Genomic DNA, 24,891 nt, shown 5'->3' with positions numbered 1-24,891 from the left:
GGCTGCTTACTATTCAATCCAATTAATTGGAAATCCCAGGCACTGAACTTGTGCCATTTGTACACAAACAAGTGCTACCTAAATAGGAGATGCTTCTGCCACCTCAGAGTTAGAATTGTTTAGATATTGCTACTTACTAAGCTAATCAGGAAAAATCAGGCAATTAGTTTACATTTGCCAAGAAGCAAGCCATTAAGGGACAGTAACAGAGGTGGTATTCACCAGGTTCTGATCAGTTCTGGAGAACCGGTAGTGGAAATTTTGAGTAGTTCTGCGAACTTGTAAATGCCACCTCTGACTGGCCCCACCTTCATCTATTCTCTGCCTCCCGAGTCCCAGCTGATCGGGAGGAAATAGGGATTTTGCAGTAACCTTCCCCTGGAGTGGGGAGGGAATGGAGATTTTACAATATCCTTCCCCCACTACGCCCACCAAGCCACACCCACCAAAGCACTCCACACCCTCCAAGGCACACCTACAGCACCAGTAGTAAAAAAAAAATTGAATCCCACCACTGGACAGTAGTAAGAAAATAGCAGGAAAAGGAAGTAAGAACAGAAGAAGATTTGTATTTACAAGATGAACCACATAATGTGTTGAGGTTTAGCTGGAATATTTGCAAAAGAATCATTTACCTGAGACAAAGCTGTTCCAAAGGCACTCGCTGTATCTCGGGCAAGTGGTACTTTAAAAGAAGATGATTATAATGATGACTACTGAAAAGATGAAAGCAAACCCCAGAAGCTACACGACCTGCTCGTCCTTTTCTTTGCAAGGCATTGGCTTTGGACACGTATAAATCCTCCAGGCTTTCCATGCCCTTGCTTGGATCATACCTACCAGAGGGAAAATACAGAACTGTGTTTGCAGTATCAAAATACATGACAGGTCATGAACTAGGAAGTATAATACTGAGAACGTATGATGCTTCTAGGTAACTGTTTGAATCTTCTGCTAAACTGTGGTTTTAGTCAGAGTTTATAAAATAAGTCATAAAGATTCACCATAACACAATCAGCCAAAGTTAAATTGCATGATAGCACACTGTGATATATGGCCACTGGTTTACAGTCTTTATCCTTATTTCCAAATATATATTTTTTAAAATCACTGCTTGAAAATATACAGTCAAAAGTTGATCAATGCTAGAAAAAATACAGCCTTATCAAACATGGTAGGCAATCAACTAACATGTTACCAGTTTCTCTTTTAAAATGTGCAAAAGAAAAACAGGAAAAATCTATGCCATAGAAAGAAAATCAAGTAAAAATGTTAAATCTTATCTAAATAGGGACATTAAAAATATGGTTAAAGAGTAAACAAATAAAAAAGGAGAGAGAGAGAGAGGAAAGCAAGGAAACAAAGCCTTATTGAATTTGACAGACAGTTGATAACAATAGCAGACTTATACTACTTCACAGTGCTTTATAGCCCTCTCTAAGCAGTTTACAGTGTCAGCATATTGCCCCCAACAATCTGGATCCTCATTTTACCGACCTTGGAAGAATGGAAGGTTGAGTCAACCTTGAGCCTGGTGAGATTCGAACTGCTGGCAGCCAGCAGTCAGCAGAATTAGCCTGCAGTGCTTCATTCTAACCACTGCGCCACCATGGCTCACATAAATATATGTTAGCAACTAAACCATAATAGTAACTTCTGCACATGAGTCAAAACTGTGGAGCAAACTACAGACCTATTATGGACATTATGCGCATAATGTCCATAACAGCTTGTCATGGTCCTTAGACATTTATTGTTCTGAGTCCTTAGCCATTACTTCCCCCAGATTTTTTAAATACCTTTTTTCTTTCATTTTTCCTGAATCAATCACATAGACCACATCATTGATGGTTATGGAAGTTTCTGCAATGTTTGTAGATATGATGATCTTGGTGGTGCCAAGAGGAGGCTGGAAGAATACATACTGCTGATCTTCACTGGAAAGAGTTGAATGGAGACGATACACAACACAGCTAAAAGATTAGAGAACAGGTTTGAAAGATTTTTTTTGTGAGCATTTCTTCCATCATCATATTACCTTTTTTTCATATAATCAGAATTGGGCAATTGGAATTCTTCTGTCTGATTTTTTTTTGATGTGGCTAAATAAGCCACATCAATATAATTGCCCATATACTGTTAAGATGCCCTTATTATATATGTAGTGTATTAAAAAAAATGCAATATTTTGGAAATTGCACTTCCAGCAACAATATGTAGTCTTGGGGAAAGTTCAAAGTTCTCCTTCAGAAATAAAATGGAGAAACATACATTTATCTATCTACCTACCTTTTTATCTACCTATCTATCTACTTATCTACCTACCTACCTATTTATCTACCTATCTATCTACTTATCTACCTACCTACCTATTTATCTACCTATCTATCTACTTATCTACCTACCTACCTATTTATCTACCTATCTATCTACTTATCTACCTACCTACCTATCTACCTACCTACCTATTTATCTATCTATCTATCTATCTATCTATCTATCTATCTATCTATCTATCTATCTATCTATCTATCTATCTATCTATCTATCTATCTATCTATCTATCTATCTATCTATCTATCTATCTATCTATCTATCTATCTATCTATCTATCTATCTATCTATCTATCTATCTATCTATCTATCTATCTATCTACCACAGTTCTGGAAAATATGAAAGGACTCTGGGCGTTATACAACAAAGTAAAGTTATATAAGTACATGAATAGAGAGGGCGAACCCACTAATTTTAGTCAAAGAAACATGAAAGGTAGCACTGTATATACACAAAATATTCCAATTAGCTGTCCTCCTGTTATTTTCAGCTAAGTCGCATCCACCCTGATCACTGATTATGATGACTGGGACCGATGAAAATTGAAGTCTAGATCAGAGAACAACTATCATCTTTTAATCTCCATCTCAATTGACAGCCTCAAAGGGATTATTACTAAAAAAAATTATAGGTGTTTGGTGAGAGACCACTTTTTGTGACTGCCTTCTTTCTTTCAAGGCCAGTTCTAGTTTATGCTATGGTATAGTGGATAGTTGATGAAGGGAGAGCTCTAGTCCTTGCCCCTCGTTTACAGGGTATTGCAGGGCTCTATTCTCTCCTCATTCCTTTTCAACATCTACAAGAAACTGCTGGGCGAAATCAGCCAGTAACAAAGGAAAATACTTTTGTATTACTAGTATGCTATGATACTCCGTTGTACATCTCTGCCTGGATCAGAATTGAGGGGAACTCTTGGATTCGTAGGACCGTAGCACAAATCCATCTTGTATATCCATTATGCGCACTCCTGGATCAGGAGGCCCTACTCACAGTCACTCATGCCTTTGCTATGTGCTGTTTGGCTCATTGTAATACCCGCAACATACAACTGCAGATGTTTTGGATTCTTCACCCAAGTAACAGTTTTGTTCCATGAGCTGCACTGGTTCCTAAAGCTATTTTCTGAATAATTCTGATTGTCACCTATAAAGTTCTATATCGCACAGGGGCAGGTTGTTTGTGAGACACCCATTTTTAACTGTTTTTGTTCATCCCACCAGAATTGTTGAGTTGGGTTTGTTCCAGGTCCCTCCTTTAAACAATGTTATTTATTGGGATCCATGAGATCTGCCTTCTCTGTTGCAACAACTTCCCAGATATGATTTAACATGGTTGAGGTACTAAAAGATTAGCTAATATATATTTATTAAGTTATTGGTTCAATAACCAGATTACAATAGTTTGGAAGTTCCAATACTTCAAAAGTTTGACTGAGAAGTATAGAATATTAGTAAACAAGCATTCACTGTGGCGATATTCCAGTACAGAAAAGTCATGTGGTCCAGGGAAGAAATGTTATATAACTTTTAAATAAAATGCCTAAATTCATTGATGAGATTAAAATATATTTCTATTTTTTATTTGAATAGATTAAAAAGACAATACCGTTTGCTGTGCCGGTTGTTGAACATGGCGTTACACTGCAACCGATTATATAATGCTTGGATTTCTGCTAAACCTGGCAAAAATATCAGTACTGCACCTAAACATGAATTAAAATAATAAAATGAGGCGAAGCTATTCTGTTTCCGTCACTGCCATATTTATCTTTGTTTTTCTGTCCCACTCTGCTGCTTCATATTTTACATTTTCAATGCAGAAAGTACTTCCATTTGGAAAACACAATTACAACAAATGCCTTTTATATTATTGAGGGTAACAGGTGGGATGGACAATGTCAAAATGAAGGGCTATTGGGATGATCAAAGTTCTGCACTTTTTGAATGTGTGTCATTTACTGCCTCTGCAGATGTCCATAATGTATGTTGCTTCACACACATCAATGACTACCTACTCATAACTGATGTTTTCCTATATGAAATGTTGTCTCTGAATCTTTTTAAAATGATTGAAAATAATGCTTAGTGTCTATTAAAAACATTTTTTTCTGGAGAGTACTGCAATATGAACTCCTTACTTGTTTATACATTAAGCCCTGGCTACTTAGCTTCATTTTGTTTTATTTGTGTTGTACTGTATATAGGTGTTTTAAAGTGTTATTTGTATTGCCCTTCTTATTCTTTATACCAGGGACATTCTATTATATTGTTTATAGATATATTAAAAACCAATTGTAGGTGGTGATAAATAAATAACTAAACATGCAAGGCTGACTCTGAAAAAGCAGTTAGCATGATCAAGAAATCCTTGATCCGGATCTGAAGAGAACATTTAAAGCCTCAATTTATTATAATGGAATCCAGTTCCATTGGGTCTTTACACCTAAACACCTCTTTTGTATTCTTTGTGTTATTTGCATGAGAGTTTGTAACTTAGTAAGGTTTAAAGATTTATGATCTAGTGTGTTAGAGGGAAGGTACACACTAATATTCCTTTTTCAGAGCATTTATTTTCATACTTGGATGATGTTAGTTATTCATGCCTTGCACTGTCATGGCCTCCACGCTACTCTAATAAGTGCCCCTCCTCACTTAGTGCTTGAGTCATCCTATAAAAGTAGCCCCTGATTTATGACCGCAATTGGGACCAGAACTTCTTTCATAAAGTGAGTGTTAAGTGAGTTGTGTTCAATTTTACAATCTTTTTTTTGCCACAGTTGTTAAGTGGGTTTTAAGTAGTTAAGTAAACCATATGGTCATTAAATGAATCCCGCTTCCCCCATTGACTTTGCTTGTTGGTAGCCCCTTGGGAAGGTCACAATAATGATCATATGACCCCAGGGTACTGCAACTTTTGTAAAGTTATATTTTTTGCCAAGTGCCTGAATTTTGTTCATGTGACTTACTTAAATTCAGACAACCCCTCAGCTAATGTGTTAGTTTATTTGAAATATATGGTGCTTTTACAAGTACTCTCTTTCACTCCCTTATTTTCTTGTGTACAACCTTTAATAATTCATTTAAAACCACAATTACTTAAAAATCTTATTAGCCCTTTTGAAGAAGGAACCTGGGAAACATAAAAATAATTGAGTTGTATATGAAAAAGTAGGGGAAGATGAGGGAACAAGTAAAAATAGTATTGTTTCTTTAAATTGTTGTCTGAATGCAATGCCTGTTTAAAAATGTAATTCCTCATCACAATAGTAAGAATGTCCTATTTCTATGAAATTGTACATATTGGAACTATTCAGTTTAATCAATTTGTTAAACAGATCACCATTTTAAACTGTTTTTAAGTTACCTGGTGGATATAAATGTTTGCCACTGACAATCCATTCTAATAAGGCTTCAATTAATTCAAGATTTATTTTGTTTAAATCCATGTTTGCCATAGTTTGTAATACTTGTTTGCTAACACCTACCAAAAAAGAAAAAAGAAATATGCATAAGCAGAGAAAGAAATAATCTCAGCAGTAAAATGTAGTAAATTTAATTGGTAAAAATGCAAAACGCCAAGATATATCAAAATTCCTATGTAGCAAAACTTTCTCTGACACTTTTAAAGTGTTACATATATTTTCAACCTTTCAAAAATAAAATTTGGTTCTTCAAACCCTTTGCATTGTCCTAAAATCTCACACAACAGACATTTCAATTAGGGGATTAGATTATTAAAATAAATAAAATCCTGAATTTCCACTTGGACATACAATAGCATTATTACTAATATTATTATTAATAATAATAATTAGTATTTATTAATCATAGTAATAATTAGTAGTAATATTATTACTGACCTGAATTACCCTGTTGAGCTACATATACAGAGTTCTACTATCCCTTATAGCAGACTGCTTGTTCACTCACCTATTTATCCCTAGTATACATTTCATTCAGTACCATGTCCTCTCTATTCAATGTACGAGCATGAATTTACTGAATTTAAAAGTTTGAATTTTGCTTCCTGCCCAGAAAGTATTGAAAAATAAATTAAGATGGACACATTTCCTAGTTGCTCATCACCAATCGTTCATATTCCAAGGGAAATAATTTTAACTATTATTCAGTATTCTTACTTGCATAGCTGAAATCACATGTCAATTCTTATTTTATGAAAGATAATGGCCAGGATTTGGAATCTCTCTGTTGAAAATTCTAAAAAGAACTGAAAAATTTGGCACAAATAAGACCTAGTATAGATAGGCATGCAAGAGGCTTTAGTCTTACAATTTTTGAATACAACTTTCAGGTAATAAATAAAATATTTTTCAAATACAAAGAATGCCTGGAAACCAATGTTCATCGTTACCTTTGTAACGTATCAGAAGTTGTTGGAAAGTCAGTGTTTGATCTGGGACTGAATCCTGCACTTTAATTTTCACCAATCCAGTGGGCTTCAGTGTCTCCTCCACTTCTTCTGCAGCAGTCCGTTCGTGCCTTCCTGTCTTGTGTGCAGTTGGTTTTACTCTGCGCATATATGGACTGCCATGCTCCAAAACATACCTGAATGCATGCCGAGAGAGGTCACAGGGAAAAAAGCAAGCAGTTATCCTTGCTTTTCAAATAGCAAATAGTTTTCCCAGAAGCTTATACTTTATGAATGGTGCTGTGTAATGGGCGTGGCTCTGGCCGGGCATGGCCATGGTGGGCATGACACGCAACTTGTGTTGGGGGCACCTGTGGTGGCCAAGTGCTAAGGCAGGACTTCCCTGAGGCTCTCACTCACTCTCATTATAATCTTCCTTCTTTCTTTTTTCCTTCCCAATTCCTTCTCCTTTCTCCTTTCCCCTTTACTTATTTTTCCTTCCTTGCTCTCTTCCCATCTTTTTCTTTTTCCTCTTTTCCTTTCTCCTTTCCTGTCTCTTTTTGCATACTCAAATGCAAAAGGGAAACATTTCTCCTCCTTTGTTTTGTTTTTAGTTTGTTTTGATAGCCCTCTGCCAGTGAAAACGCAGCCTGTGCCGTTTTTGGCCTAGACAGCCTGCTGCAGCCCTCTGCCAGCAAAACAGAGCTCGGGGAGAGGGGGGGCAACATGGCCTGCCCGAGCTTCATTTTCGCTGGCCGAGGGCTGCAGGAGGCTATCATGGCTGAAAACGTGGCCGGGGGCGCGTCTAATTTAAAATCCTATTTGATACAGTGCAGTAGTGTTGTCTACATTAGCTGAGGTTTAACTGTGTTATTCTGCAAGGTTGATCCAACAACAGTCTGAATTTTCAATCTGAAAGAAACTTATATTACGTAAAAGGATTGCTGGCGCTAGACTTGTTTTGGAGACTTCTTACCCAGTCATTGCGATTGCATCTTCTAAAAAAAACTGTTCTACAGGGAACGTGCTTCCTAGAGATGTAAACAATGATAAATAGATAGGAAAATAGTTTTAGTGAAATAAACCCAAAATATGTACAAAACAGAGCAAAGAATTGGAAGCTTTATTCCAACAAATTTGGAGCAATGTTGTACAGTTATAGCCTGAATTTTACTGCAAAATAGGCATCAAACAAAAATCTTTTTTAAATAAAGTATTATTTTAATCCATTTAAGAAATAAACTACTACATAAAAAAGAAAAAAAATGAAAAAGGACGTGCTTGGAAAATAAAATTTCAGTAAATAAACAGAGAATCTACAATTGTCATAACATTTCATATAATTATTGCACTGAATAATAAACTAGATATATATTTTAAAATAATTTTAAAACACTACAAAACTCTAAAAATGCACATTATTTTGTATTTAAAAATAGAAAAGTAAATAGAAGAAATTGGTAAAACAAATATTAAGTTTGATTGCTTTTTTTGTACTTGAAAGATAATTACATTGAATTATTGATAAATATTAAAAGTGCTTTTTACTATGGTTACTATGCCTTTCAAATTCTTAAAATTGGTATAGTTTCCTCAGCTCAAATATTTTATTATCAATACAATATGATGCAAATATATAGAAACTTATAATGCTGTAAAATCAGCAAAAGGCAAAATAGTGAAGGAATTAATAGTAAAAGAAGCTTTTTTCACCTGGTATTTTGATAATAGGGCAGGAATTAAAATACTGAGAAAAGATGTCTGTATTCAGAGTAGCACTCATTAGTACAACACGCAGCTCTGGTCTTTGTAACAATAAGCCCTTCATAATCAATAACAAGAAGTCACTGGGAAAAAAAAGAAAAATTCTTCCAACATTTGCATGTTTTTGCCTCCTCTTTCAATATTAAAAGAGATTCTTGGGTGTCCACTCCCTATTTAGTTCTTAATGTTCTAGGTCCAAAGCTGTAAATATATTACATATTATGGCATAAACTGAAAAACGAACAACATACCTCTTCTGTTATTCTGGAAGGAGAGCATAATAATTTGTCCTCATCAATGAAATGCAAATTTTAAGTGCATTAAAAGCAAAAAAAAATTGGAAAGTAACTTCTTATATAGTAGTCAATTAAGAGCATAGGACAGTGATGGCTAAACTTTTTCCCATCGCATGACAAAAGTGGGAGGAGCGCAGGGGGGGTCTGCATGGGCGTGCCCACACCCATAATGCTATGCATGCGACCCCGTGTGCATGCGTGCATAACCCCTGCTCTCCCCACCACTTTTGGCATGCGATGGACCCGGTTTCTGCCCTCCCCAGGCTCCAGAGGCTTTCTAGGAGCATGGGGAGGGCAAAAAGAGCCTCCCCTGCCTTTCCGGAGCTCCTCCATAGCACAAAAAATGTCCCTACTGGCAAACCGGAAGTCCAGGAATGGATTTCCGGTTTGCCCATAGGGCCGTTTTTTGCCCTCCAGAGCCTTTAGGAAGCTTCCCTGAAGCCTCTGGAGTGAGAAAAACGGTCCAAAGCGCAAAGCAGAAGTCTGTTCCCAAACTTCTGGTTTGGGTGTTGATTTGTTTTTCATCCAAAAGAAGGCCGAAGTCAGCTGGCCAGCATGCACATGCGCACTGGATCTGACAGGGCAATGCCTCATGTGCCCTAACAAATGCTCAATGTGCCACCTGTGGCACACGTGCCATAGGTTTGCTATCATGGGCATAGGAGAAAGACAGTAAGCCAGGATTTTTTTCGAAGAATATCCTCACATCTTTGAACTGAATGTTAATAATAATTCCAATCTAGAGGTTGATTAGCATAATGTAGTAATCCAGGATTCATAAGTAATACATTTGTATATACTGTAAGAGTTAGCTCGTGTGATCTCAAAACCCAAATTTTGCCATACATTCTCCTTTCTCAGTTTTCTATTCAGCTGAAAGACCGAATAGTAGTTTATTTTATTCATTTTCTCCAGTGCCTGGTATATGATTATATAAATGCTGGGAATCATGATTTGAACACTGATTAATTGTTAAAGAAGCTAGGAATACTCCTTAGATTGTTTTGCTGACTTGGTCAACAGTGCAGCTTAAAACAGAATATGCATGAGCTATTCTGTTGAAATGAAATGAGCAGCAAACAAATCTAATAAATAAATAAATTCTTCCTTCTGCATACCACAAAGACAGGGGGAAAGGAAATGAATTTACAACCTTTGGACTTCTGGGACTGAAGATGACTTCATTTTTAACAGAGCTAACAACCACAGCAAAAGTTGAACTGGTGAATGAATCAGTTCCCCAAATCCCAAAATCTATTGTTCCAGGAATTCAGTTGATCCCAGTTTTAAGAAAAATGTGGGTCCACCTCTAGATTGGCCAGATTAGCAGAGCAAAAATGGAATGTTAAAATAAAAAATGGAATGGTAATTCAACAGAAGCATTTGCATATAAATAGAATAAATGTAGAGAAAGGTTATACAATACAATAATGAAAAATTCCCTAATTTTAAAGGTTCGATTACCTTTCTTCTGTTCTCTCATGTATTTCATCAATAATAATGTGAGTTATTCCTTGTAAATTTTTATCTCCTTCTAGTCTTCTCAGAAGCACTCCAGTAGTACAGTACAATAGCCGTGTAGAAGACGACTTGCATAAAAAAGATAAAATATTAAAATGGCCAAGAAAATCAATGTTCTGTCAGATTATTTTGTTTTCCATGAATCATAAAATGGCAGTCTATTTATAATTATAGAGTTGACATATATCTTGGAGATCATCTACTCCAACCCCCTGTTCAATTCAAGAACTATCTAGTTATCAGTGACCTCGAGCAAAGGACAACTCACCATTTTGTGTGGCAGCATGTCCTTTGACTGACATCTTGGACAGTCAGGAAGGTTCTCCTTCCTTCCTGTTTAACCCAATGGCTCTGACTCTGCCCCCTGGGCCGATGGAAAATGGGTATTGGTTCCTACCTTATATGCCCTTTCTCAGGATGGTGGAGACATCATCCAGGCATGGGTATGACTCCGTCAGGATCCAATACAACTGGGTCTACAAGTATTAAAGACATGCCCAATAGGCTCCTCCCCAGAAATAGATGAAGGAGTGACTTGTAGACCGCTGTGTAAACAATCTGAAATGATAGAAATTATCTCTCCCCAAGGAAAACAGTAGAGAAAAAAACCAGAAGTCAAAGTAACAGCGTGGGGCGGGATGATGTCTCCACCATCCTGAGAAAGGGCGTATCAGGTAGGAACCAATGCCCATTCTCCAAGTAGATGGAGAAATCATCCAGGCATGGGACATACCAAGGCCCAATAGTCCCATTGGGAGGGAATGGAATAAGATAATAAATTTTAAGTAGAAACCACATGCTGCAACACGCGCCGTCCGAGTGAAGCGTCTGCTGAGGTGTATCTATCAAGCTTGTAGTGTCGGATGAATGGAGAAATTGAGGTCCATGTGGCCGCTCGGCATATATGCTCCAGCGAAGCTTGAGATGACCAGGCCGCAGAGGTCGCCGCGCTGCATGTGGAGTGCGCCGTGATATGAGGTGGAACCGGCAAAGAGAGAGTAGAATACGCCCTAGAAATAGCCGCCCATACCCAACTACCAATGTCCGAAGAGGAGGCCTTGGAGCCTCTCTTACCTCCAGGCTGGAACTTGACAAAAAGAGCCTCACTTTGCCTGAAAGTAGCAGTTCATTTAATATAAATACGTAAAGCACGTCGTACATCAAGGTGGTGCCACTTACGTTCCAGCTTGTGTGATGGCTGAGGAAGTCGGGGAGCACCAATTCCTGTGTTCTATGGAATACAGAATTTACCTTAGGTACAAAGGCCAGGTCAAGCCGAAGGACTACCTTATCCGGATGAAAGATGCATAAATCTTATCTGATGGACAAGGCCACCAACTTGGAAACTCGCCTTGCTGTGAAAATGGCTACAAGAAAAACCACTTTTAATGTTAAATCATGCAAAGACACAGAATGCGAAGGCTCAAATGGAGACTGAGTTAAGGATTCGAGGACTTTGGAGACATCCCAGGTCGGGAACCTGTGTATTGTAGGTGGCTTGATGTTTGTGGCACCCCACAAGAAACAACGAATAAGAGGTTCATGAGAGTGGGGCTGAGCAGAAGTCAGAGAGAGGACTGAGGACAGAGGCGCGACCTGGTGGTGAAGAGTATTTTGCGAAAGTCCCAGATCCAGCCCCTGTTGCACAAACTGGAGAATGTGAGGAATAGAAGCCTGTAGAAGAACAATGCCCTTTGACACCAGACAGAGAATTGAGTCCAAGTGGCATCGTAAATGCAGTTGGTAGAAGAGCGCCTGGAGGCTTGAATTGTGTGAATGACCTCAGCGGACAGGTTCGCAGTCCTTAGAGCTTCCCGCTCAACCTCCAAGCAGTGAGAGGTAACCAAGGTAGGTCAGGATGTTGGAACAACCCTTGGAGGAGCAGTGAGGGGAATTGGGGCAGTTGCCACGGTGGAGCTACTGAGAGGTTCATGAGATCGGCAAACCAGGGCCTGCGGGGCCACCGGGACGCAATCAAGATTAGTTCTGCCCTTTCCACCAGCAGTTTTCGCACCACTCGCTGAATGAGAGGGGTGGGAGGAAAGGCATACAGAAGGCCCGGAGGTCACTCACTCCTCAGAGCATCCACGCCCTCCGCCCCTGGAGTTGCATAGCATGCAAAGTACCTTGGTAGCTGAGTGTTGTCCTAGGAGGCAAAGAGGTCGAGAACCGGAAGTCTAAACCTGACCGTCAGTTGTTCGAAGATGCAACGATGTAAGCTCCACTCTGCTGGATCGATGTGCATGCCGCTGAAGTCATCTGCCTGAGTGTTTTGGCCCCCCAATATGTGCTCAGCCCGGAGAGACAACAGGTGGGTCTCCACCCAAGATATCAGTTGGAAAGACAGAGTCATTAGATGCCGGGATTTTGTTCCCCCCCTGCCGGTTTATGTGTGCCTTGGTGGTGGTGTTGTCCGTAAGGACGAGCACGTGCGCATTGGTCACGAGAGATTCGAACCGAAACAGGGCGAGAAACATGGCTCTTAGCTCCAACCAGTTGATACTGTTCCTCTGGTCAGAGCGTGACCAAAGGCCTTGGGCCGTGTGCGACAGAATGTGAGCTCCCCAGCCTTGCAGACTTGCGTCCATCGTTAGAATGATGCATGGGGGGGGGGGGTGTCGCGAAATACAGATCCCTGTTCCACAGCAGGGGAGAGCCACCAGTGCAGGGAGTGTTTTACCTTGGGGATCAGGCAAATTCTGTGTGTTGAGCAACTGCAGTCCGCCTTCTGGTACAGGAGCAGCAACCGTTGTAGCTGTCAACTGTGGAATCTGCCACACGGAACGATGTGGAAAGGGGACACCATCTTTCCCAGAAGTTGAGACAGTTGAATGAGAGGAACTGTCTGTTGGCCACGGATGGATGAGACCAGGTTGCGAATGTTCACCTGCCTGGAGATAAGAATACCTGTTCTAGAGAAGTGTCTCTCACTGCCCCCAGGTCTGTGAGACGAGTCGTGGCCTGCAGATGACTCTTCTTCAAGTTGACCAGAAAGCCGTGGTCCTCTAGGGCCTGAAAGGTGAGCTGGACGTCCCAGTGGGCCTGATGTGATGAGCTGGATAGTAACAAAATATCAGAGATCTGAAATGGGTGGCCAGAGCAGTAAGGATCTTAGTAAAAACCCTTGGGGCTGAGGATAAGCCAAATGGGAGTCCTTGGTATTGGAAAAGATTCCCTTCATAAGAAAAAAGGAGATGTGATCCTGTGATCTGGAAGAATAGGGATATGGAGGTATGCCTCTGTGAGGTCAATGGAAGAGAGAAGGTCATTGGGCCAAATGCTCTCCAGAATGGACAACAGAGAGTGCATTTTAAACCTCCGGTAGACTATAAATTTGTTTAGAAATTTGAGGTCGAGAATTGCTCTCCAATCCCCCGAAGACTTAGGCACTATGAAGAGACGGGAATAAAAACCCCGTCCCTGTTGCTCAAGGGGCACCTCCTCAATGGCCTGAATTTGGAGGAGATGACCTATAGCTAGTTCAACTAGATGTTTTTTGGAACTGTCTCTGGAGACAGGACTTGGTATGAAAGAATCCAGGGGACTGGAGAGAAATTGCAGGGCCAGGCCAAAACGGACAGTACACCTGATCCAAGAGTCGCTGGAGATGTCATCAGCGAAGGCTGACAGGAGGCCCCCAATAGGGAGGTTTTCAGAGATTTCACTTCTGCTTTCAAAAGGTATAGTTTGAGCTGCCCTTGAAGGGCTTTCTATAGGAGAAACACTGGGAGTTCCTGTTGGACCTGTCCTGGAAATGATGACCCTGTCTTGCCTGGCGCTGAGAATGGGGATAGGCAAATCCCCCGTCCGTCCCACAAAAGGACGACCTGCGGAAGAAAGAAGAAGGTTTAGGATCAGTCTTGCAGTTTGCAGAAGGAAACACCTTGCGCTTGTCCTTGGACTCTACCAAGAGAGGTTCCAAAGGCGGACCAAAGAGCAGGCCGGGTGAGAAAGGGGAAGACGCCAAACGCCACTTTGCTCTGGCCTCCACCTGCCACTGCTTCAACCAAAGAAGACGCCTCGTGGTGATTGTAGAAGCCATCGACCTGGAGGAGAAACAAGCCGCATCCAGAAAGGCATCCGCCGCGTACTCCATCGCCGCTTTGAGCTTGTTAATGTCCTGTTGAGCGTGGGAATCACCAGGAAGGATCCTGTCCTGCATCTGCTTCAGCCAATGAAGAGCCGCCCTATTGAAAAAGGAAGCAGAAGAGGCGGCTCTGACCCGCCCATGCGGCGGACTGATGCTCCTTTACCAGTGATTGTTCAAAGCGTTTTTCCTCGGGATGGAGAGCGTCCTCTGGAGCATTGGTGGCTGTGTTGGGAGATGACAGAGAAACCAGAGAGCTCTGGGCTGACATTGTACAACTGTTTGTCCAGAGTCGAAGGGAGGGGTCCTGACCCCGGAGAAACCCACTGATTTTGAATTACTTCCAGGAATAGTTTTGGGGAAGGAACTATATCCTTTTCGACTGGTGGACATAAAAAGAGGGGATCTGTGGTGTCAGATTTGTCGACCTCTGCAGAGGAGGATGGTTTTGGGGCTGGAATACCAGAGACCTTTTTGGCCTTAAACAAGAGGGAACGAAACAAGGCAGGCTTCAACAGGCCCAATAAGGCAGAAGGAGCAGGAGTCAAGTCCATATCTTCTGACAGGTCAGAATCACGTGCGACCTGTTCCTCGGGGTCCCCAGCAGAAGGCTGACAAGCGCTTGCAGAAGTGGTCTCTTGAGCCTAGTTAGAATGCCCCCTCTTTGATTTGTTAGAAGTGGAGCAATAAGGAGTGGTAGCAGCAAGAGGCCGCTGTTGAAGGCCTGCAGCAATGCCCTGCTCAATGGCAGCTGCTATGATGTCAGCCATATCTCTGGGGACAGGAGAACCCACATCTATGTCCGGGGGAACACTACCATTCAGAGTCAGAATCCCCTTAAAATCCAATTCCATCCTCTGGGTTTAAAGGAGAAGCCGGGGGAGAGATATCCCCATCGGTATCAGTGGAGAGATCCTCCATGGGATTGAAATTTTATGGCGGAGAGACCCTAGGAACAGGGATAGGAGTAGAACAATGATTGGATTTGGAAGTGGCCTTTCGTGGAGCCGGGTCAGAGGCCTTGTCAGGAACTGCACTCGGAGTAGTCAGATTTTGGGCCTCTTGAGGAGGAGTAGGCCTAGGGGCCTTAGAAGGCTTGGCAGCAGAAGGCTTGGAGTTATAAGCTCTCTTTTTGCTTCTAGGCTCAGAGGGGACCGGAATAGAAGGGACAACTGGAATTGATGAATCCTCCCCCCTGGGAAACCGTGGTCTCATTGGTTGCCATTACTCATGGTTACCGAGCGTTCCACAGCGTTGTTGTAGGCTTCCCGCCTAAACAAAATGGCAGCCAGATTTAACGCCAAAATCCAACTGCCGCCCGGGTAGACAGGGCCCTGAGGAAGGGCTGAGGTAGCGAGCCAACAAAGCGGCTCATCGCCAAACAATTTGCTGCCTGCCAAATGCTCCGGCATCAGGAGCAGAATTGAAGCCATACGAAGGACGCTGCTGGGGTGGCAAGGAGAGGCGCGGTATGCAAAGCGCTTCTTGTGGCTGCCGCAATTAGAAGCGGCTTTTCCAGCGGCAGGGCTGCAGCGATCGTCTCATTCAGCAGTGTGGCTGCAGCAATTGGCTCCTCTAGCAGCGCGGCTCAGAGATTGGCCTTTCAGGCAGCGTGGCACCAGCGGGAGACAATAAAAGGAGCCTAAGGGAAAACCTCGTAGGCTGGCTGCTAACGCACTCCACTGCTGAAGCAGCAAGTCAAAGAGAGGCAAAAGACTCCTAGAGGCTGCAATGCCTTAAAGGAGCGAAGAAGTAAAGCCAATCGAAACACAAATTTGAGAGAAAGCCAATTAGAGAATTTTGGAAAGATTTTAGAAATTAAGGGATTAAGTAGCAAGGAGAGATACGGAGACACAGCTAATCGAAGGATCGACTGAGTCTATTTCTGGGGAGGAGCCTAGTGGGCGTGTCTTTAATACTTGTAGACCCAGTCGTATTGGATCCTGACAGAGTCATACCCATGCCTGGATAATGTCTCCACCTACTTAGAGAATTAGTTTATTCTCTTCTGTCAGACATCCCTTCAAATGTTTAACAGCTGCTATTATATCTCCTCCCCAGTTGTCTTTTCTAGAAGCTAACTCATAAAACTTTGTTTCCAGGCCCTTCACCATCTTTATAGCTCTGCATGAATTTGCTCAATTTTATCAAGTCCCTTTTGAACTGTGAAACCTATAAACCAACTGATGGACCAGAACACAGTTGAGTGGAACTTATATTTCCCATGATTTGGGCTCATAATACACCCTAATATAGCATTTACCTTTTCAGCAGAGATTCCACAATGCTGGCTCATGTTTATCTTATAGTAAAAAAGAACACTCGGATCCAACCAGGTTTCCCTATGCTATACTTGTGTTTTACATTTTTTCCTATTCAGATGTAGAATTTTATACTTCACCCTATTAAATTCTATCCTATTTATTTCAAAAAACTACAAAGCTTGTTCATGACTAATGAAGCAAAATATCTTTCAGTATTGTAAATTGGATTCTGGCTGGTGAACAATAGTGAATGCAAAAGTCTAATATAATTATAACTAAGCAACCTGGAACACTTCCTTACTTAAACAGAGAAAAAGTAATTTCCATACATGGACAAAAAGGCAGTGGAGCTTAATTTAATAATTTAATTTAATTTATATAGTTGCCTATAATTCTGGGAGTTGCACAACAAAATATATTATAACACACTGGCCAAAATATATTCAAATGACTGGTATCATTCTTAGATCCAATAAGGAATACATAGGGGAAAGTAAAACAGTAAACTTATGTATATTTTCTCTCACTTATTAAAAAGAGTTATATTAAAACACATTACCAGAATTACCACTTCAACAAATGTAAAATGAAAAAAACAAACCCAGACGCTTTCTAGCCGGATTTGGTATCCAACAGTAATTCCAACTCTTTCTGTTCGTTCCTTGGCTACACGTTCAGCAACAGAAATGGCAGCAATCCTACGAGGTTGGGTGCAAATGATGTTGGCTACTTTATTAGAAGGGCCTTCAAGGGAGGAATCCAAAATAAACTGAGGTACCTGAGTGGTTTTTCCACATCTGCAAGGAAAAAAATCACCCATCCCTCAAACAGCACATAACAAATCATTGAGATCTAAGCTGAACTATGGATAATATCTTTTAAAGAATATTCTACTTCTCAAGACTGAGCACATATCAATGAAATATAAAAGTATCAAAAGGATAAAATAAATAGGTTTTTTTGGCCTCAAATCTTTCCTTTATATACATGCTCATTGAAATAAAAATACATTTATTTATTTTTTCTATTTGCTAATACTGATTCAGAAATTTGAAAAAAGAAGACTGAATTCAAGCCTCATGAAAGATTTTCTGCTGAGGACTGCAACTTGAACTGTACAAAACAGATGGGACTTTTACAAAGTCTACAATTTGAGGCCAAAAAATAGATGCAGAAATTTCTCTTGCATTGCCAAAATGGAACCTTCTTTTTGGGGATTACATTTTGCCACGCTTCTACAAAGCAGATAAACAAATAGGGGGCTTCCTATTGGAAAAGTATGAGGTTCCTTTACACCAGGGGCCCTCAACCTAGTGGGCCACAGCCCACTACTGGCCCGTGAGCTGTTCAGAACCCGGCCACAGAAGTAGCAACAGAGCATGCATACATCCCCACTTGCACAAGCAGCAGTGGGCATGCATGCCTCCTGCTCATGCAAAATGGAGCTACACATGCACGCTTGTCGGCTGCTTGTGCGCAACCACCACCCCCGCCAATCTGCAAAGGCGGAAAGGTTGGGGAACTCTGCTTCACATAATTTTGACATAGATGCTACAGAACGTTGAATCAGACTTCTTAATTTTAGGATGTTCTAAAAAAGGGTAGAATTTTATATTTAATTGTATTTATAATTGACATTTTAAACTGTAATTACTACTAAAGTTATATTATAATTTGAATTATTAGCAGAAATACGTAGAGAATGTATGATTACTCTTTCATTTAATTCTACAATAGTTTCATTGCTGGCAGTTCATAACCTAACCAATAGATAGATTTCATTTTCTTCTTTTTATTTTTTAGCCTGTTTATCTATCAAGTCTTAACAAGAAATGGTAAATTATAAACACAAAGAGACACTGATCTGGCTTTTTTATTTCTTCACATTTACTTTTCAACTAAGCTAAACTGGGGAAAGATGGAGAACTGATCAGTCCAATCTTAATCTAAGAAAAACAGCAAAAGTATCCCTCCTTTCTTGTGAATATGATCTTGAGCTTCTCTCCCTCTTATTTATAATGAATTATGAAAAAGGAGTACTGGCCTATTGAGACATCAGACATGAAGTGCAATGTAGCCTCTATTCAAGTTTGGACATAGATTATACACTTACCCAGTCATACCACTTACAACAAGGACCTGATATTTGCTCAGCAATCTGAGAATATCTTTTTTCTTTTCCCATGCTGGGAGTTTTTGGCGTTCTTGTAACATGGTTTGGTACTGCCTAGAAGACTGACAAAAACATGCACAAGTTTACCAGCAACCATAATTAGCCTCCAATATGCGAGTAACAATATATTTACTGTTCACTAAAGCAGGCAATCAACATAAATAAAAATATGTGAAGCATTTTATGAACAAAATCATGATTTTTAAGGAGCTCAAGAAAGTAGAACAAATTCTAATTGGGATCCAACTGTTAATTACCATAAATTTGGACTGCAACTTTTAATCAGTTATTAAAGTAATTTTAGCCAATAATGGATTTTTAAAATGACAATCAAGGGTTATTACATGAATATAAATGTGCCTGATATGTAAAAAAAAAAAGTTCCAATATACCAAATTATTTTCCGACATATTCATAGTTAAAACAATTTAAAAGCTAACTATACCTTTTTTATGTGGAATTGTTTGCAAATGTTAAGATTTTCTTTGGTAATAGATTGTGATGGAGTCCTGCTTTTCAATAAAAGTTTCTTTTTGAAATTCACGTAACTCTCTTTCTCTATATGAACTGTTTGTAGGCCCCCTTGGTCATTCTCATGTTCCTCAGCTTCCACCTCTGTTGATGCTTTAAAAAAAATCTTAACAATTAGCAGGTGTTTTCTTCAATACTGGTTTAACTTAGAGTGGAAGGGGAAGGTATGAATATTGTTGACACAGGGATCAGTACACCAGTGGCTAGTTTATTTATTTGACAGATTTCTGCTCAGGAATCCTGCCCACCATACCTTGAATTCAGGCTTCCACTGATGGTCATCCTTGATACAGATGGGAGAAATGTATCACGCACTAAATAAATTCAGATTAGGAGTTCCTTTAAATTATATAGCCATGAATTGGGCACTCTAGAGGTAAGTATAAGATGTGACTGCAGTTAAAAAATAATCAGGCCTGCTCTATCAAGCTCATTATTGATTGAAAACTGTCATTGCTTCTCTAGACTTAAAGAACATTTTTCCTAGTTCTGCCTAGTGATGCTAGGAAATAAACATAGGAGCTTGCACAATCAAATGGATTCTATCTTGCATTTTAGAAGACTTTCTCTACCAAATATCTTTCAGTTTGCTCATGATCAGAATTATGTTCACCCATTTTAGCATTTCAATCATTCTAGTATTGATTTCTCTCTCAAAAGAGGCTTATACAGATTAAAACAAGACTATTATATGGGTTATAGGTGCTGGCTAATGATGATGGAACTTGAAGTTCTATTCATTAGAAGAATATCATACTGTATTTGTTACTGAAATTAAATGTATCATGCTTTTCTTAAATAAAGTCAGGCAAAAGTTATTGTTCTTGAGTAGATATTATCATTCTCGCATCCATAGTATCCCAATGTTTACTTTGCAATGAAAACAAGTTTTTTAAAATCAATTTTCTTAAATTTATGCCTTTTCGGGTTTATAATGGTGATTTTATTAGATACAATTTTCTTATGTTTTGTTCAAGATACATGTTGTAGGGCAGGGGTCGCCAACCCCCAGTTCAATCTGTCTGGACCCATCCTGCACAAACAGCAAGTGTGCAAACTCACAAAGCTGAATTTGTGCAAACGGTGCACACATGTGCATGGAATTATTCCTTCTTCCACCACCACCATCACTGATCCTCAGAGCCGGAAAGATTGGGGACTGCTGTTGTAGGGTACTTGAAGGTATCAATTAAAGGGTATAGTACACTTTCCATAAATACTGTAAATGAGATTTGGATTAATGAACAGCAAATGCTAAAATGCTAATCCAAATAAAATGATCAATGAAGGATTATATTAAAGGTTCATTCTCCAATGCAAGTTTTAATGGGAAAATCTGCCCTCTTGGGTTGATCTCTTTCAATTCTATAGTCTCCAAACTGGGAACTCAATACATTAGAAAGACTTTGAGTGATACAATATTACTTTAAAAAATAGTTATATCTTTTTGTCATTTGGTGTTAATTTATTTGTTGAAGTACAAACTCTGACATTTCTTACTTACACACAATTCATTCCTTGAAGCACAATTCTCTCTAACTGAAAATTGCCTAGTTCTATTCATGTTAGCAAATTACTAAAAAACCAAAAACAAAGATCCAATCAGTTACAAAGTTTCCTCTCAAAATTTATTTATAATATTGTTCAAGCCCACCAGAGTAGGAATAATACCTAAATACTATTATCATATCAATTGGAAGCAAAATGGAGGCATTCAACATTGATTTTCAAGATCCCAATAAAGAGTTATGAAAAATGAACATACCTTGAGAAGTCTGATATGGATTATTAGAGCTACTTAGAAACTTTTGTTTTGGAGGCAGTGAGGGAACACTGTATTTGTGGGGTGTCTTATTGAGCAATTTCAGGACTTGAGCTTCATCTCTTAAGCATGTTACAAAATCATATACTACAGGTTCATTAGACTCAGATGAAATTAAGGCCTTTTCATAAAGGAATTCTGCTAAGTGCAATCGACAAGATAGGGGCAGGTTCTCATTAGTAGAATAGAAGGCCACAAGAGGTGGTTGATAAGGGTATTTATTATCTTCTGGAAATCTTACTTCAAGTTCATACACAGGAGCACTAAGTTTAAGATGTGCATCCTCTCGAATGGGGGGAAGTGATTTCTCATTGGGTGAAGTTTCATGCTTGAATTTGCATCTTGATCCAAATTTGCAATCTCCTCGAAGGTAATATTTACAGATACTCTGGGAATTTGTATTAACTGTGTTACTGGTGATGCTATTTCCTTGTTTTGTCTTGCTGAGAATATTTGTTAGATATGCCAACTCTAATGTAATAATCCAAACTCGATTTCGAATTCGTTCAACAAATTTGTCTCCGCAGATTGAACGGAGGGCTAAAGCTTCTTCTTGCCTTTGTTCAAAACAATCTTTAATATTTGCTGGAACAGAAGCTTCTGTGTGCTGCATTTCCTTTCCAAACTTTTCTGTAAAGCACTGCAAAAGTAAATGTTCCAAAGATGCTCCAATGTTACCATTGTAAGTTTTCAGTACTGCTTGACAATGCTCAGAATCAAAGCCATACCTAGGAGGAAGAAAACAGTGGATACAAGTGCCATCTGGGCAAGAGCAAGTAGTTCTACTACTTCTGAAAATGAATATTTTAGCCCATTTTAGCCTATGAGAAAAAGCTACTCTGGATTGCATAATACACTTTGATTCTGCAAGTAGAAAATACATTGTTATCTGAGTCTGCGGTTGTTTTTAGAATATGAAATTTTGCATTCTGTGAAGATACACTAATGGTCTGAATAATTGATGAAGCAGAATTGAATTACTAAAAATCTCCTAGGGCAGAATAAAAGAGCCAGGAAGGGATTAACAGTATTTGGGTTGATAGGAAATTCACTTGAATGAAGAACTTGGTTTTTTTCCCCCCTTGCCCCCCTCCGCCCCAATAATAACACAAAGAATTGGAATTTCTAGAAAGAAGCAGCCCATTGACAGTAATTTGATAATTATAACAATGTGAAATGTGTTTGTTTTAATCAAAGCCAAAACTAATGAGTTGCTAGATTCTGATGCCAGTTATTCCTTCAAGTAACTGCAACTATCCATTCTAACAATGATTCCTAAATTATACAGTGGCTTTGATGTTAAATAATTACCTGGAAAGCTTATGCACAGCAAAAGATGATACTTCCGTCTCTAGCACATGGTTCACTATTGCTTGAGAAGCAGCTTTTGAATCGGTTTTAGAGAATGCATCGTCATCTGACCAGGACTGCTCATCATCTGACTCACTGTAATCATCTATGCCTGACATTTCTGTCCTAAAAGCATAAAATATTTATAGGATTAAAACCAATAAATTAATCTGAGGATTAGGATTATACAAAAGGATTTTATACTCTTCTCCCTCAGTCTGGAAATGGTTTCTATTAATTGTTCAAGGGTAGAAATTAACTGTCTTTGTTACGTAAAACATGCAGCCACTTTCAGTTAAATAAACACATTGCTTCCTCTTCTAGAATGGGTACAAAATCTTGTTTGCTAAATCAATCAACAATCTAGATATGCTAATTTTATACCATAATTATGCACTGTGAAAGGCCTCTTCAGTTATAAAAATGAAAGGGGTTCATATACAATTTGGTGGCATGTCATATTTAAAGAATAAGTACACTGTGTTTTTTAAAAAACTCACTTCGAACTAGAAGCCAGTTCCTGCTCTTGGAGTTCACAAAGAAGTTTTTTTACTCTTTTCTGATTTTCTGAAGTCATATGAAGAGTCTGCTGATGTGTTTTGATCTTGGATGCAGGCTTCGTTTGTCCATTTCCTCTGTTACCAGAACCTGATCTACAAAAAGAAGATTATTTACAAATACAGTCAAGTAGTGTAAAATGCATATCAAAAATACATAAAATTTATTAGTTAAAATTATGATTAAAATGACCATGGTATGAGATCAGTTCCATCTTCTGCTGTTAGCAAATGCTCAGAAAGGGTGGAGAACGTAAGAAAGATTGCAAAGATCTCTTGCCAAAGCAACGAAGAGGAAAAACATATAAAAGTAATTCTTAACTTACATGGTCCCAATTTTGGTTATAAATTGTTGAAGTTAACCAAAGTCCCCATATATAATAATCTAGCTCAACACCTTTATCCCCACCCTCCCAGGTACAGTCCCCAAGAGACTGTGTTGGTCATTAAGCAGACAGAGCAAAAGAGCTGCCTGTTGAAAAAGCAAGCACCTCTTCCCCATGCACAGAAATTTATGTGCCAAGAAATAAAAGTTTGGATCCCATTATCTCATAAACCCAAAATGAAGCTCAGATCTCCTTAATTTCTCTGGCCTCCTAATTCTATGATACTACATTCAGTTCATATCCCAAATAATAAATTCATTTTGCTAACCTGCATGCATCTTCTGTTTCACCGAAAACGCAGAAATCATCCTCACTCATTTCATCCAATTCTTTTTTGTGGCCACTGCCTTTTGTTTTACCGAAAACGTAGAAATCATCCTCCCATATTTCATCCAATCCTTTTTTCAGGCCACTGCCTTGATGTTTGCTGCCACTGCCTTGATGTTTGCTGCCACTGCCTTGATGTTTGCTGCCACTGCCTTGATGTTTGCTGCCAGTGCCTCCTCCTTTTCCTCCTCTACTTTTGGGTCCTCCTCTTCTCTTTGCTGAACTCATTTTTTAGCTAAAGGGTGGGGGGGGGGGAACCATGAAACAAAATGCTCAAGAGTGAAGTATAGTGCTACATGTTTGCCAGTAATATCTGGTAGAAGAGATAGGAAAATGGTGGTTGTAAAGAAGTGTGGAAAGAAAGAATGGAAAAAATGCATCTTGTGCCTGTGTCAAACACCCAATCTGGCCACGCCTACCCCCCCCCCCAACTCCCTCCAAATCAAACACAATCCTGAAGCGGCCCTCAAGGAAATGTAGATCGACACCCTTGTCTTTACATATTGATGCTCACTATTGGCGGTGAGGGAGAGAACCTCAGTATTCACAGTGAAAATAGGAAAAACCATATAGAGAACTGTAGTTGGCGACCAATGCACAGTCTATTCAACTAATGTAGCATAAGCTTGTGGATTTAAGTCAGATCTATTCCTCAGTGCCATTAATTTAAGGGGCCAATCCCGAGATATCCTTGTGCAAAAAACACTCCACTACCATTATTGAAAAAAGCCATATTGCATCACTTAAACACTATATATACACCGGACTGAAATTCCTCGTCTTCCTCAATACTTGCAAGCATCTCATGTCCAGCGTTTCCAGAGACATTTTCAGAAAACTTACAGCCTCCCTGCATGCGTGTTGTAAAACCCCCTCTTCAGTCCGGGGGACTCCCCACTACTCTAAACTCTCTGTACATTTGCCCGGTTGTTAAAAGACTTGCAAGCCAACGGAAGGTTACAGCCTCAGAAAAGATCGCTCGAACGGCACTGTAAATATCATCCCGCCCTCCCCATAATGACAAACCTCTGTCTCTCCTGCTAATTACCCTCAGCAGATACAGCCACTGCCGCCCGGAATCCCGGCAGAAGCCAAGACTCCACCGTGACC

At 39.6% G+C, this 24,891-nt stretch overlaps 1 protein-coding gene across 2 annotated transcripts in view; it reads right to left on the bottom strand.

Moving 5' to 3' along the window:
- DHX57 (DExH-box helicase 57) overlaps positions 1-24,890 on the bottom strand; it is a 37,799-nt gene extending 12,909 nt beyond the window's left edge. The window contains exons 1-16 of one of the 2 annotated variants that reach the window (XM_032216353.1): positions 24,830-24,890; positions 23,723-24,016; positions 23,012-23,164; positions 22,473-22,637; positions 21,105-21,889; positions 19,254-19,432; positions 18,749-18,870; positions 17,237-17,432; positions 10,228-10,352; positions 8,417-8,550; positions 7,680-7,734; positions 6,707-6,900; positions 5,699-5,815; positions 3,941-4,037; positions 1,800-1,973; positions 636-836 (exon numbers count right to left, since the gene is read on the bottom strand). In XM_032216353.1, coding sequence (XP_032072244.1) covers positions 636-836; positions 1,800-1,973; positions 3,941-4,037; positions 5,699-5,815; positions 6,707-6,900; positions 7,680-7,734; positions 8,417-8,550; positions 10,228-10,352; positions 17,237-17,432; positions 18,749-18,870; positions 19,254-19,432; positions 21,105-21,889; positions 22,473-22,637; positions 23,012-23,164; positions 23,723-24,009 — 2,984 coding nt within the window. In that variant the 5' untranslated portion in view covers positions 24,010-24,016; positions 24,830-24,890. Of the gene's footprint in view, positions 1-635; positions 837-1,799; positions 1,974-3,940; positions 4,038-5,698; positions 5,816-6,706; positions 6,901-7,679; positions 7,735-8,416; positions 8,551-10,227; positions 10,353-17,236; positions 17,433-18,748; positions 18,871-19,253; positions 19,433-21,104; positions 21,890-22,472; positions 22,638-23,011; positions 23,165-23,722; positions 24,017-24,807 lie in introns of both variants that reach the window. The other variant, XM_032216352.1, reaches the window with a different exon arrangement.
- Position 24,891: the final 1 nt, after the last annotated feature.

Source organism: Thamnophis elegans, chromosome 4, assembly GCF_009769535.1.
Source record: "Thamnophis elegans isolate rThaEle1 chromosome 4, rThaEle1.pri, whole genome shotgun sequence".
In the NCBI taxonomy this organism is placed as follows: domain Eukaryota; kingdom Metazoa; phylum Chordata; class Lepidosauria; order Squamata; family Colubridae; genus Thamnophis; species Thamnophis elegans.
Note: the sequence above shows the minus strand (reverse complement) of the source record. Positions and strands in the feature narration are given on the sequence as shown.